The sequence below is a fragment of the Drosophila mojavensis genome, unplaced genomic scaffold (assembly GCF_018153725.1).
Source record: "Drosophila mojavensis isolate 15081-1352.22 unplaced genomic scaffold, ASM1815372v1 contig_16, whole genome shotgun sequence".
Taxonomy (NCBI): Eukaryota; Metazoa; Arthropoda; class Insecta; order Diptera; family Drosophilidae; genus Drosophila; species Drosophila mojavensis.
In genome coordinates, this window is record NW_025318693.1 from 11549515 (window position 1) to 11564015 (window position 14501).

Genomic DNA, 14501 nt, shown 5'->3' on the forward strand with positions numbered 1-14501 from the left:
CACACACACACAGTGTCAAAATGCAGTGTCAGCAAGAAGTCAACTGTTTGACCAAGTTTTATGTAAGTATTCGCTCTGTTTCAGACCCTTCAGACCCATCCGACCCTTTCTGCTGCACTCACAGTTGAGTGCGTCGGCTGCTAGTTAAGCATTAGGACACGTTGCTCATACGCAGCGTGTGCTGCGTTAGTGTGCGTGCGGCAGCGTGTTAGCCAATGTGTTTGTTTGTCTGTTCATACGTGTGCTTGGACTGGACCTTTATGTAACGCAATTACGACTCGGCTTATGCAATAAAAACAGCCTCGCAATAAGCCATTTAGGTCGATGCAATCAGCCCAATTGACTGGAGACTAGAGAGACTCAACTGTACTCGCATTTCACTGTGCTTGATTAATGTATAAGCTAAATAATTGAACTTCATTTGCCCGAAGTCCTCCACGGCTCGAGTCGTAATAATAGATAATAGACGTAATCAACTATGAAAGCTGTAAAGCATTAAATTAATAATTGAAAGTAATTTACAGAGGCGAGCACGTATAAAAATATATTGGCCAAGTTGACATTAAAATTAAAATAAAAACTTGAAAAAAAGCATTATTAGCTATGCAGTTTATATATATAATTAAATTAAAAACTCCAAAAGGTTTTTTTTAATTTTTCTTATAGCTTATATTATCATAAGTTTCTCCTATTTATATTTTTATATATTTTTCTTAAGTCTTAACCGTAGCCTACGTATCTACAAAATTTGGTAACTATGGTCGTCAAAATGAGTGAAATATTCATAATTTTATTTGAGATCGCCTTTATGATGACTCATTTTTAACAACATATTTTACTAAGTTGTTTTTAAAAATATTACAAATAAATATTTTCTGAAATGTTGCACATCAGTTTTGAGCCCTATAGAAAATATTGGGGACATTAACAATTATGATATAGAGAAATTTCACACTAACGGAGCACATAAACAGTGTTCTATCCTGATCCTATCCTTCTACCGATCTACATACATTTTTTACATATTTTATGATATCATGACTTTTCTGTATAGCTGTTTTTCATATGCATTTAATTTTTTTTTTTTTTTAAATCAATATTTCTATTTATATCATTTTATTTTATATTATTTATATGACTATATCATTTTGGTTTAATATATATATTTACACAGATATATAAATAATATAAAAATAATATAAGTTGATATTTTGATGCACCTAAAGTCAAATTCTAATGAGAAGCCGTTCATCATCATCATCTTCGTCCTTTAAACACTCAGTCTGCTTTTAATTGCATTTATTCCCTGCATTATTGATTTATCTCCGCTTATCCAACTAATTTTGTCTGCCCTTTATTAATATTAGTCTTCATTTCATGCCAACTTATATACTCTAATTTGACCTTTAGAGCACATTAAGCCAGAGAAAGTCAAACCAATATTCGGTTGTCTAAATGCAATTTTAATGTCTCGCTGGTTCTGGCCATGTGTCAGCATGTTCGAATATTGCTTATTCTCCAACCGAATGGGTATATTAGTTGGCAAAGAAATATTGGATTTTTGGGATTTTTAGGCCCGATCAAATTAAAATGGGACTATAAATTCAGAAAGGCTTTATGGAAAAGATGAAAATTATATTTATTTATATTGTTGGTAGGTGAAAAACATTTTCTACTAGAACATTATGGGAAATATCAGAACATCTTTTCACACATAAAAAAATGCTCCAAGTCCTCTACATAATATGACCTTCAAATGGTCCGGTGACATTTAATACCTCACATCTAATTGTCTACTTAATAATTCACTACATGAAAGTGCACACACACACACTCACTCACACACACGTAACTGTAAATTGTGACGTCAGCGCTGACATTCTGAGCGAAATCAGTAAAATGCGTTTGCATATTAAATGCCAATTAAGAGAATCGTGCATTTCGCCAACCTTTCAGGTCATGTTAAGTGCATTTGTAATTTGCGGAATTATTGATAATTAAATGTGGCATTCGATATGTGCCCGAAATTGATTGAATGTGAATTGGAAAAAAAGAAGAGCTAAATAAACACAATGGCATTTTGCGTGTAATTAAAACCAATTTGATTGCAAGTTAAATATTTGTTCAACTTAAATAAATAATTGGAATTTACGGATCGCATGCGTGCATCAATATTAACGAGATTTATGCGTATATTGACAGAGTGAACATTTATGTTGAGTTTCACAATAAAATAACCTTTTATGTGCTCGCGTAATCTGCAAGTGCCGCAGCTAATTTACTAATTTGCCTTTAGGGCTCTCTGGGTTTTTTGGGTTTTCTGGGTTTTCATTTCAGCTTTAATCTGCAATTGTTTAATGTCTTTTTGCTGGCAGATTACGTGTGCTTTGGTCAATGACTTTGAGCTTGGCTGTGCCTAAAGCAACGTGCCACGTGCAACGGACAATAAAACAAGCGAGATGGTTGCAATCGGGTGACAACGACTGCACGATACCTACTCAGGGCTCACGAATCGGAAAAACTTAAGCTCTAGCTCTAACTCAAGCTCCAGCTCAATGGAACTCTACTTTATATTCCATCCATCTCCCAAAGATTTGTCAGCAAACGAATATACTCTCTTACGTCGTGAACAAGCATGAAGAAGAGGCAGAGCGAAGTGAGTTTTGTTAATTTTTCAGATACGAGCAAAGTTACCTATATAACACACACACACACACACGCACAGCAAACGGAGTGGCCATAAAATGAGCGTTTAATCGCTTTTTCAAAAAGAGAACAATGAGAAAAAACAAACAAGCAAACAAAATACCTTAACACGGATATGTTAATGGACATGAATGCAGGGTGAGTGTGTGTTTGTGTGCGTGTGTGTTTGTGTACAGGCACAGTGTAAACACAATAAACATGCGCAGGATAACAACATGTATATTGCAGGACAAAGGCAGGACAACAAGCCGCGCTGTTACCCATTCAGCACACGCAACAATTGCACATATAACATCGCATATATGCAAAGGACATTTAGGTTACCAGCAGACACACAGGACGCACCAGGCAACCACGACATGCAGGACTCGTTGCAATTACAAGGCTTATTGTTGCCGTCTGTTAGACTGTCGCACCTGCTACTCAAACACATGTTTTTTTTTCTCTCCTAGTTTTTTTTTTTTTGTTTTTGCCCTGCAGCATTTGCTCAGCTTTGCGATTCGCATTCCTTTTCGTAGATTTTGCTATGCGTCTATTCAGTGAGTGTGAATGTGCGCGTGTGTGTGTGTCGCTGTGTGGCTACTATTTCGGGTAATTATCTCCATATAAATGTCACTTTAGCTGATTGTTTGGCAGCTCCGCCCATCATGTTTTTTTGTTCAGCCAGACAAACGTATTCCTCCCATTCTAGCGAGACTGTCACGCTCTCTTTCTCTATCTCTCTCTCTCTCTTTTGTTCCTCTTCTTCTACAATTGTCCTTCTATCGTTCTTCCACTCTCTGTTGTTGTAATTAGCCGCAGACGACTCCTGCAGCCATTAGATATATTTCTTTTGACAGACCAGACACAATATATTAGGATAATGCCTGAGTATGTGCAAATCATTCAAATAATTTATTTTGTCTCAGTTTTTCTTCGTCTTTGTATAAACTGATTGCACTTCTAGATTATAAATGTACCTGTATGTGAATTAGCTTATATGACTTTAAATAATTTATATAACTTAACTTATTTTCCTATGTAGTTTTCATTTTTATTTTTCCTAGTAATTATACTTGAGTGTATTTCCACTTCTATTAAACTACTATATTTAACTAACTTTCCATGCAATTACCCTTGAAACCATTTAAAAGTTAACATTAATTGAAAAAATAATTCTCCTGAAAGATTTTTACAATTTAGTAGTTGTAGTAGTATTTCTGCACAAAAATTCGTTTTGATACCCTTTTTGAGCCCCAAGAGGCTCCAATGCCATTCGACTATTCTAGCATAATGTCCATATATACTCTGATACTTTAGAGGATTAGTTTTTGATGCTTTTTAATAATAAGCAAATTCGGATGGATATAGAACTACTTTTTAATACTTAGTTAGTTAGCTTTTCGCACAAATATGTGTTGTCTCTCCAGATTTGATCGAAATTGTATGTTAGCATTTCTCCAGTAAACTTTGTTTGTAGCGTAAGAATAAAACGCACCAAATAAAGTTCTAATTAGGAGCTATAAGATTCACTATTTATTCAACTAAAAATTATCTATGGCTGAGAGGATATAATTGATGAGCTTTCATGATAATTATAACTACCCAAAGGGTCTCGTACGACAAAAAAGTAAGACTTTGCTGGAGAAATTCCCATATTTAGGACATTCAACAATTTCAAACAATTTTTTTTTATCATTATTAATATTTTAAATTTATTTATTTATTTAATTTTTTTTTTCTTTAAAGACTATGTTGTTATATATCTCATTTAATTTATATATGAAACTTTGAAACTTATTTGACCAAAAATTGGCAATGAACATAATTTTGCTTAATTATTATTTCTTTTTATTTATTTTCATATTACAAAATTTTATTACTCTATAATATTTAACTACTGTTTCAAACCTAAATACTATTATGCTACTACGAGTTGTTATATCATTATTATTCATATAATCTATTTTAATTAAAAATATACATGTTAACTATTCGAATGCATATTATTTATTTATTTATAAAGTATTCGAAAATATTCTAAGATTAAATTCTTTTACGACACTCCACTCTTTATAAATACCATTTATTTTTATTTTTTATTTTTATTTATTTTTTTTTTAATAAATATTTTAGTACTATTATTCTACTACTTGTAGTGCTTAAATTCATATATGTATATAGGAATAAAATTGATAAATTCCGACGGCAAAGGTTTCGTGAGACAAATATATATACAGGCAACGCTGTTAGGCTTTTTCTTTCCATTAAATTTGGTATTAGGCTTTTAACATATTAACACAAATTTAATGCAATCAGTTGCTGACAAGATTTCGATTTAACCAAATTACTCGTTACAGGCATTTTATGTTGAAAGCACAAGCTGGACATTGATTAAGTGCGACATTTGCGGAAGGAGGCCGAACAAGTGTCTCAATAAATCAATTAAAAGTTCCCAAAAAATTTGGGCTGCTCTCATAGTTCATTTTGTCGGCCTTGGCTGCAATTTGGGTCTAAGGACATTGGACCCAAATACAACCCAAAGCAGTTGAAGGAATGCTAAGCATTTCATAATCAAGTAACTTAAATGGGCATAGAAAGAATAACGGCTTTGGAACTTACCCCAAAAATGACAAAAATCGGATGTGCGGCTGACTATAACTTTAAGCCAGCGATTTATGCTGTTGCTTCACTTTATGCTGCATAAAACATTTTGTATTTTTGGTTAGTTTTTAGGGTTTAGGGCTTGAGTCCTGCACAGGATAAACGGTCAACTTTAAAGTCAATGAAACTTTTATTTTGGCACACACATGAAGTTAGAGTCGTTTGACAAGGGTTCTGAAGGTTTCACTGAAGGTTTGAAAGCTTTTTCTATAACTACTGGAAACTGGATACTGGATATATAGCGGTATTTAGGATTTGTTTATAGTTTCTTTTATTGTACTTTTATTATTTGGTTGTATTGTTTGTATGTTTTGTTCCTTGCTGTTTTGAGTCCTGGTTTGGCTGCCAGTTGATTTGTGTTGTTCCACGTTGCTTCGTTGAGTTTGCACTGAGCTCGTCTTCGGCATGGCGGTTGCTTTTATTGGCCGCCAAACGAAACTCACCACAGACAGACTGGCTGAGTAGCGGCTCAGCTGCCCCCCGAAATGTAGGCTAAGGGTGTTGGCAGGACACAAATATTTACAGGTACGCGCAGCGGGGTAGCGCCAAAGTAGCCGAAAAAGCTTGCACCACTAAGCTGCCGTACACTGATAATGAAGCACTGAATTTGAATTGAGAAAATAAAGGAATAATTTCAAAGGTATTTATTTTAAAAAATATTATTATTGAAAATATATATATATTATATATGCATATAACTAATTGTTTCAATAATTTATTAATTACTAAAAATTTGTAAATATTCATTGAATTGTTAATTATATAATAACAATTTATTTTCTTTATTATTTTAATTAAATACTTTCTCACTTATTTTTAGCTATTTTCAATTTGTCGCTTGCACTTTTAAGTCTGGCAACGCTGCTGGAAAGCTTGCATTCCTTTCGCTCTCTCTCATCCAAGCGGAGCTTTTGCGTGTCAAAACAAAAACCTACACACACGTGTACACACACACTCACATAGATGCGAGCACATGTCAATGCCGCTTAGGTGGGTATCACTACGATTTACAACTGTGGTGAATAAGGAAATATTGCTGTTGCTGTTGCTGTTGCTGCTCCGACCGCGTGGCGCGTGCGAAGAACAGAAGCAAGTAGTAGGAAAAGCAAGAGAAAGAGGAGAACAAAAAGCTAAGGCAGCGGCAGCGGCAGCGGCAACAGCTTTAGGCACAACAACATGCAAAAAAGGAACGACGAAAAGAATGCAAACAAAAATTTGCGCTTTTACGATGGTAAACGCCATCATTAACATCGGCGTCATTTCAGCGGGATCTGGCATACCCCATCATTGTCATCGCCTGTGAGTTGTTAGCGTTATCTTCTTGCTCTGTTTCTTAGCCTTTATGTGGGTCGTGGTGCTTAGGCTTAGGCAAAAATACGAAGGCAAACGCAAAGGCGAAGGCGAAGGCTCGACTATTGCCCGTATTTTGGCTCTGTTTGTGCAGTTTTGGCTCGCTACGCAACAAATTACCGAGCAGTTAAGCCACTCGGCACAACGAGGCGTATGCGTAATTATAATTGAAAATTTCGTGCCAACGTTTAATGAGTTTCTAAGTGCCTAGCCACCGCCATAGCCATCAACTGTTGCTGCTGCTGCTGCTGCTGCTGCTTTACAAATTGCTATTTGCTACACAATATTAACCTTTTAATATAGCCCCAGATCTATTTGTCAAGCGTGAAAGTACTTTTATCTGCTGGGCTCTGCCCAAATGACAAGTGGCGAAAGAAAAAGCCAAACACTCGCAGAAGGCTCTCAGTTAATCAGCTTAGTTAAAACAAATAACTTTAGTTGCTTGGGACATAATTAAATTCGAGTTAATCGCATTCAGAACTTATCCGTTAATCTCTTCTACTATTATGTGCTTTCCATGATGAGATTTAGTATGCATTTTATTGTTGTCCTCAATCATATATTTATTTTTAAATTTCAATATGCTTTATATAGCATTTGAGGGTAAAAGCAGTTACCCGCATTTAGCTTGGCCAACGACAGCTGCTGCTGCTCTGCTCACATGACGTATGCGCAATATTTTTGTTGCAATTCCATCACGCAGTCGAACAAACTGCGCTTCAGCAGATGACGCACGAATGTTTGACATAAGCACTCGCATCTATTTTCGGCCCAATGCAATTTCAAGAATAACTTTGCCATTCTTATCAGTAGCAATCAAATTAAAATTAGTCACAGGCAATTCACATGAAAGGTGAAACGTCATTTAAAGAGATATTCTTGAAGGATATGAATTGTGTTGTCAGCTACCGGCTGGGAAATGTATTTAATATGCTTTCCTGATTTCAATAATTTATACCAAATGAAATACATAAAAAAACACATATTCTTTTCTTTTTTCAGAAATACTTTGTTTCAATTCATTTTGGTTCTTTAAAACATAAAAAAAAATATGCGTTAATTTCGTTAATTTTAATTTAGCAAATCAGGTTAGTTGTTTAAAAAAAATCTTAGTAGTGCATATTTCTTAATTAATTAAGATATAATAATAAGGATAAATTTAATGATGATAAGCAAAATTTAAACGTATATAATATACGCCAAAATTATTATTGATTTATAGGTTGATATTTAAACAGATATTTTTTCTTTCATATAAGATAAGTTCACTGGTTTTATAAATATTTATTCTATTTATTATATATTTATATTATACATTTATTAAGCAAAGTTGTTTATAAATATATAAAATTTATATATTTAATGCACATATTTTATATATACATATATGTATATTTATTTTTATATATATTTATTTTACATTTTCTATTTATAAATATAAAATGTTTAAATATATTTTAATTTATAAATATATATTTCTTTACTTATATTTCATATGATTTTATCAATTAAAAAAAAAAAATAAAAATAATATTAATAATTTTAAATTAAATCTTCTAATTCAAATATTACTTTATAATGGACAGCAATGTTTAGTTTTGACGTAACTCATCTAAATTTTACTCTAATAAAAGCCCATTAAATTTGTTTTCTGTTTCTAGTGGCTATGACAGTCAGTGCCAAAATTTGGTGCTCTACGTTATCCTTGCGCAATTAGCTGGCCATGTCCTGCTCAACCCAAACCGCCAGACCTTGGGCACTGCGTTGATGACCCCATTTGGGGAACACTTGTATCTAACAGCGTTCAACTGGCAAATGGCAACGGGCAACTGGGTGTCATTACAAAAGTAGATTTGTCTGCTAATTAGCTTCGTTATGTTGATTAATGTCTTGGGCAAACAAATTAATAATCAGGCGTCGTTTCGGGGTAACCTAATGCCATGAAAATGTGTTTTGTTGTGTGGATACATTTTTTAGTGGAGCAGCAACTGTTGCGGCCTGTTGATTGAATTATCATGTCGTTCGTCGCTTATCGATAGACACACAGTGAGTGCACGCTATGAGACAATTTGGCTGCCTGCCAGAGCATCTGTCACCTGTCATGGCCGGTTCGTAGGCCAGCCCTAATCTAATTTCTGGCCCGCTCTATGGCATTTTGTCATTGTTTGCTTTCAAGTCGCGGTAATTTCGTTTCGTAATTGTAGACGCGGGCCAATTTCAGGCGTACAATAAAAACGAAGCTGGCAAATGCAAAAGGTCAGCTCGGTCTCCCTCTCTCTCTCTCTCTCTCTCTCTCGCTCTCCCTCATTGCCTTTGAGGTACCAATCGGTGCCAGCTGCTTGTTGTTTTTTCTTTCTCTTTCTTGTGTTTGTTGCAGCGTTTCCTAATTGGCAGGAAATTGCAATGTACCACAAATAACGAATTTTAAGTACCCCGACCTCTGGCCCATTTCCCGTGCAGCATCCGGTTGCTGCGTTACGTATACGCAGCGTATCACAGCACAGCTGTTCAATTGCCAATTAGGCGGAATTAATGTGAGTGCTATGCTGCAATTTGATTATTGTTCTATGCAGTTAGCAAATGCCAACACTGTTGCTTTATATTTCGAAGGACATTTGCCAGGCAGGTTGCAGCGATTGTTGTGTTTTGACCTACTTTGTTGCCAACGCAACGAGCCGCAAGGCGAGCCACATGGACTTGGCCTCTGACTTTAAATAAAATGTAATGCGACTTGAAGTCAAATATATGTGAATGCAGTATATTTAAAGAAAGAATTGTATTAGGATTTTTAACCTTGATATTAAATTGATATCAGTCTACAACTTGAGTTGATAAATGCTGACAGAAGTATTGCTACTGTTCAGGCATGAATATACCAATATACAAAGATAGTTTACACTCAACGATTATCAGATAATGGGATAGAAAGATGTAAAGGCCACGTGTAAAGGCAGATGAATGCTAACCCAGCCACAGGGCACGAATATGTAAGAGACGCGCGCGAAGTCTTACAAAATCAGCGATTAGAATATTTAATAGATCAACACAGTCTTAGAAACTCAGCGAATGGACACACTTGATTTAAGGAAAAAAAAAAAAACCTTAGTCTGGTTATAAAAAACCCGAACTCTGAAGACTGAAGGTCAATACAAAGCCAAAAAAACATTAAAGTCAAGTCTATTCCTCAAGCTGCTAATGCTAGTTTTTATATAGCTATTATATAAATAACAAATTTATATACTAGAATTAAATTTAATTAAATCACATTACTTTCTAGTTTCAGTATGTAAATTTTACAAAAAAAAAAAAAATAATAATAATAATAATAATGAGACATAATAAAAGAAAGTTGAAATTGTATATAGCTCGTAAATGAAATGATCGGTGTTTGCAAAAAGAGCGACGATTCTTCAACGAGTTCGTTTGCGATCAGAGAGACACCTTTTATAGTTCTTTCCGCTCTGGTTTTATCTCATCCGGTTGGTTGAGTTAAAGCAAAAAGTCTTTTGCGTATGTATTGGTTTGATGATTGCTAAATATATCATGAATTGAGTGTGTGTATGTGTGTGAGAATTTGAAGACCATTCAAATGCTCACTTGCTAATTCTCATTTTGCGAAGGATGTTCGTGAAAAGAGCGTCAGATGATAGATATCAAAACCGAATATAGCCTGCTCACGACTTGTTCGCTTGATCTCAATAATAGAGCGTGAAGAATAAAGAGGCTCACATTTTTTTAAATAGCTATACATATTTTACGGCGTTTTCTAAGCGTTACCTTGTAAGCCTATTACAAACCCTTCTAGCATGACAGCTCATAAATGAGATAAAAGCAAGGTAAATGAGAAATTAGTTGCACATTTAAATTATGTATTATAATAATTTGTTGCATATACTATATGTGTTATGTTTTATATTTTAAAAAAACATAAAAAATTAGTAGTCAAATTGAAATTTATATTTAAAAATGTTGTTGAGCTCATTTGTAAATACTTAAAAAATGTTATTTTATAGAAAAATCGCTGAAAATGAAATAAGTACGATATGTGATAAATGTGTGATTGTCTTACCTTGGCGTCCTTGGCATAATATAGATAGCTGCGCTTCAGACGAAAGTAGCGACGGCGCCAGCGTTGAAAGGACCAAGTGTGCTTCATCAGATAGCCCTCTCTGATGATGGCCGACTGCAACGAGTGGAGGAGGAGCCATAAAGAAAACGATAATAAAAGTGAGTGTGGCAGGCAATAAAAACAGTCTATTAAATTGGCCAGGCAATTAGAATGCAGCTGGAAGTCATTGGCCAAGATAACGAGTGCAGCGACATGTAGCGAGTCACGGAGCAATTGCTGGCGCTGTGTCAATATTCATTGACTGCAGGATAACAAAAGCAGCTGGCAGCGGCCGGCAATCAATTGTGCAAACAAAGGACACATACACACACACACACACGCACACGCACACCTCGTTAAGTGGACTTTTATTTGGAATTTGTGTTTGAGCGCAGAATGTGAAAGTGCGAATAAACGCTGGACAAACAGCTTTCACAGCTTCGCAATAAGCGCATTCAATTATATTGACAAATAAATCAATTGATTAGAATTTTAGCTGTGCAATCAAAACGCAATTGAACTACAACGTCGACGCACAGTCCGGTCAAGAAGGCAATGCAATTTGGCCCCGGCTAAGCGGAAACTTGTGCAATTGCAGTTGCAATACAATTTTTTCGCCTTATCCGCCACCCCAGCTTCCCTTCCCCTCAGCCCCCTTCCTTTTTTTGCGACGTTCCAGGCGGAAACGGAAATGTTTGCTTAGCTGCATTTGATTTATTGGCCTGGCCTTGACTTGCCAACTTTTTACCCAGCTCTACTTTGTGGCTTCACCAAGTGCTTTGACCATGAGAAAACTTTGTGTTTCTTTGCCATATTATCCAAGGCAATTTCAAACTATGTTTTGAAAATGTTTCTTATTTATGCCGTGCTCCTGCTGAGAATGCATAAAAGAGAGAGCAGCAGGCATATTAGAGTTATAAGGTGTTTAATTACAAAAGGCCATCAATGGAATGCGATGCTAACTAACCATCAGCAGACAATATAATATATGAGCGTATTTTTAGAGCAGATCAATAAGCAGGTATGCCAGAAATACTCCGTTATTCTAGCTATAAAATATAGACTAAGAGTTTTATCCCCTTTGCAACAAACCTGAATTTATATATTTCTATAAAAACTATATATACAGCGGTAGCTCATAATTACACATTGAATTACACATCTTTCTCTATGGGGTATTTTGGATGTAAGGTCTTAAGTAAACAAATTCCTAGCTCTAATAAGTTTTGCCATCGAAGCAGACAGACAGACGGACAGGGCTATATCGACTACGCTCACCGTTCGACCAGGAAAATACTGTATGGGGACAGTCACGCCTCATCCTACCTGTCACATACATACCACCATCACACCCATTTTAACCCATCATATTTATATAAAACTAAATAAATGGGTAAAGTAACAGCAGGTTGCATTCATGCAGCTTGCGTGTTGTTTCTTGGCTGTTTGTAAGGTCATATCGAGCTAAGGAAATTGATTTGGTATTTTTGATTACTTACACAAAAGTTTTAATTCGAAATAAATTGAAATCAGTTTATGACTTTTTGCCTTTATATCTAAGTGTATTTCAAATTATCTTTTTTGTTTGTTTGACTGTTATTTATTTTTTTTTATTTATATATTTATTTATTTTTTTTTTTTTATTGTCTAAGTCTAAGTGTATTTTAAATTATCTTTTATTTTTTTTTCTTTTAATTTTTTTTATTTATTATTATTACATATTATTATATATTAGTATTATGAGAAAGTGAGAATTTATTTAAAGTCTAAATTGTTCACAACAAATTCAACTTGAAGAAATTGAACAACAGACCGTTGAAGATATTATTATTTATTTATAGGAGTTAGGAATAACTAAGTTTAAATATACTGGCTACTGAGCCCTTCGGGTTAGACTAATCAATGAAAGTGTTATCTTTAATTCATAAAATTATAAGTGTGCTGAAATGGAGCTGAAAACTTGATACAAAGTTTACCAAGCTCCAGAAATAATACAACTATTAAGTATACGAACAATGGGTAGCATAACAACGCACATATTGCATAAGTGAAGTTTTAATTTTAAGTAAAATAAATTGCTTAACTCTGAAATCATTTTCAAGCATATTTTATTTTAAGACCTTTTTTTGATATTGGTAAAATATAAATTTCAATCACTTTGTTAAGTACTTTAGGGAAAACCCCAGGATAACATAATAAAGTTTAATAGTTTCGATGAAAATGTGCTGAATTAAATTCTTAGCCAACTTTTTTCGCTGTAGCTGACAATGATTGCAGCTACAAAGTTTCATTCTCTTTATTCTTTTTAACATAGACCAACTTTGTTCGCTTTTGTTGTTTGATGCTTGGAATGCTTGTTCACCCTAAAGAACAAAGAATGTTTTATATTTTTCAATCTAATAAATTGACAACATAAAATTCGAATTTCGAATACTTTTAAACATAAACCGTTTATGGCAAACAATTCAGAGCTGTTGGCATAGAATCAAACGTTCGAGCCTTAAAATGTTATCTTTAATGGTATATTGCTTTAAGCCTCATGGGATTCAATATTTATTAGGGCTCTGAATCCAATTTTGTTGATATATTGCTCTGCTTAATAATAAAAATATGAATTTCAATTATTATGCTATTCTATCAGATTGCCGGATGTCAACAGCGCTCACTCATTGCAGGGTTGAATGAACTTCGGGGCCTGCGGCCTTCAGTGCCCAGAATTGAAAACTTGATATTAATGTAAACCTTCTGGCTTCTCGCTGTCCGAGAATTCGTTCAGCCTTTGCTTATCTTTGCCCCTTGTTTAGTTTAACTAAAAGTCAAAGTTTTCCGGCTTTCATTTCAGATCAGCTCACATCAATCAATCATTATTTTCATTGGCCACACACACACACACACAAACACACACAATGCCTATCATGTGGCAAATCAGGCAGCATATCACGTATACGCCAAGTTGCCAACAGAGAGAACAACAACAACAACAACTACCATCATCGGGGCAACGAGCCTTATGATGATAAACGTATTTGAAATTTTCGTTAGCCGGTTATTGATTTTAAGTTACAAGCACAAAAAAAAAAAAAAAAAAAAGAAAACAACGCCGGTCCAGGCCATCGACACACAGAGATAGATACAGATACGCAGCTATAGATACGGCCACAATGAACTGGTGTATATTTCTTTTTTTTTTTGCACACCCCCCCACACACACACACACAAAGACACTTAAACACACAGATAACGTAAACATAACGTAAGCTTTTCAGTCGACTTTGCGGCTCGCTTTGATTATTTCAACTCACGCTTTGCTGCGTTATTTATTGTATTCGACTTTCCCGGGACTTTTACTTTATTTACGAACGTCGAGCACAAAGCGCAACATTAAATTACATCTGAGACGAAATATATATATATATCTATATACAAATATATATATGAAATTGCTTTTTGCAGTCACGTGAGGCTCAACAGCAGCCAATTGACTGTGTAAATAGTCGTAAATATTTTAGACGGCGCCAAAGTTTCCCATGCAACACACACACACACACACACACACATACACATATATAGCATATATATCTTGGTAGTGTGTCTGAGAGTCTTGTGTGTCTGGTTCTGAGGATACTGCGGCAAGTCCACAAGTGGCAGAGACTGTGTGCCACACAAACAATAACAAAACAGCGAGCGAACGAGC

General features: G+C 34.8%; 1 protein-coding gene across 11 annotated transcripts in view; it reads right to left on the reverse strand.

Annotated features, from left to right (window-relative positions):
• Positions 1-14501, reverse strand: part of LOC6572637 (diacylglycerol kinase eta) — a 57270-nt gene that overhangs the window by 38095 nt on the left and 4674 nt on the right. For 10 of the 11 annotated variants that reach the window (XM_044007196.1, XM_015166535.3, XM_032727984.2 and 7 more), the window contains exon 2: positions 10769-10882. In XM_044007196.1, coding sequence (XP_043863131.1) covers positions 10769-10882 — 114 coding nt within the window. Of the gene's footprint in view, positions 1-5307; positions 5779-10768; positions 10883-14501 lie in introns of those variants that run through there. The other variant, XM_044007197.1, reaches the window with a different exon arrangement.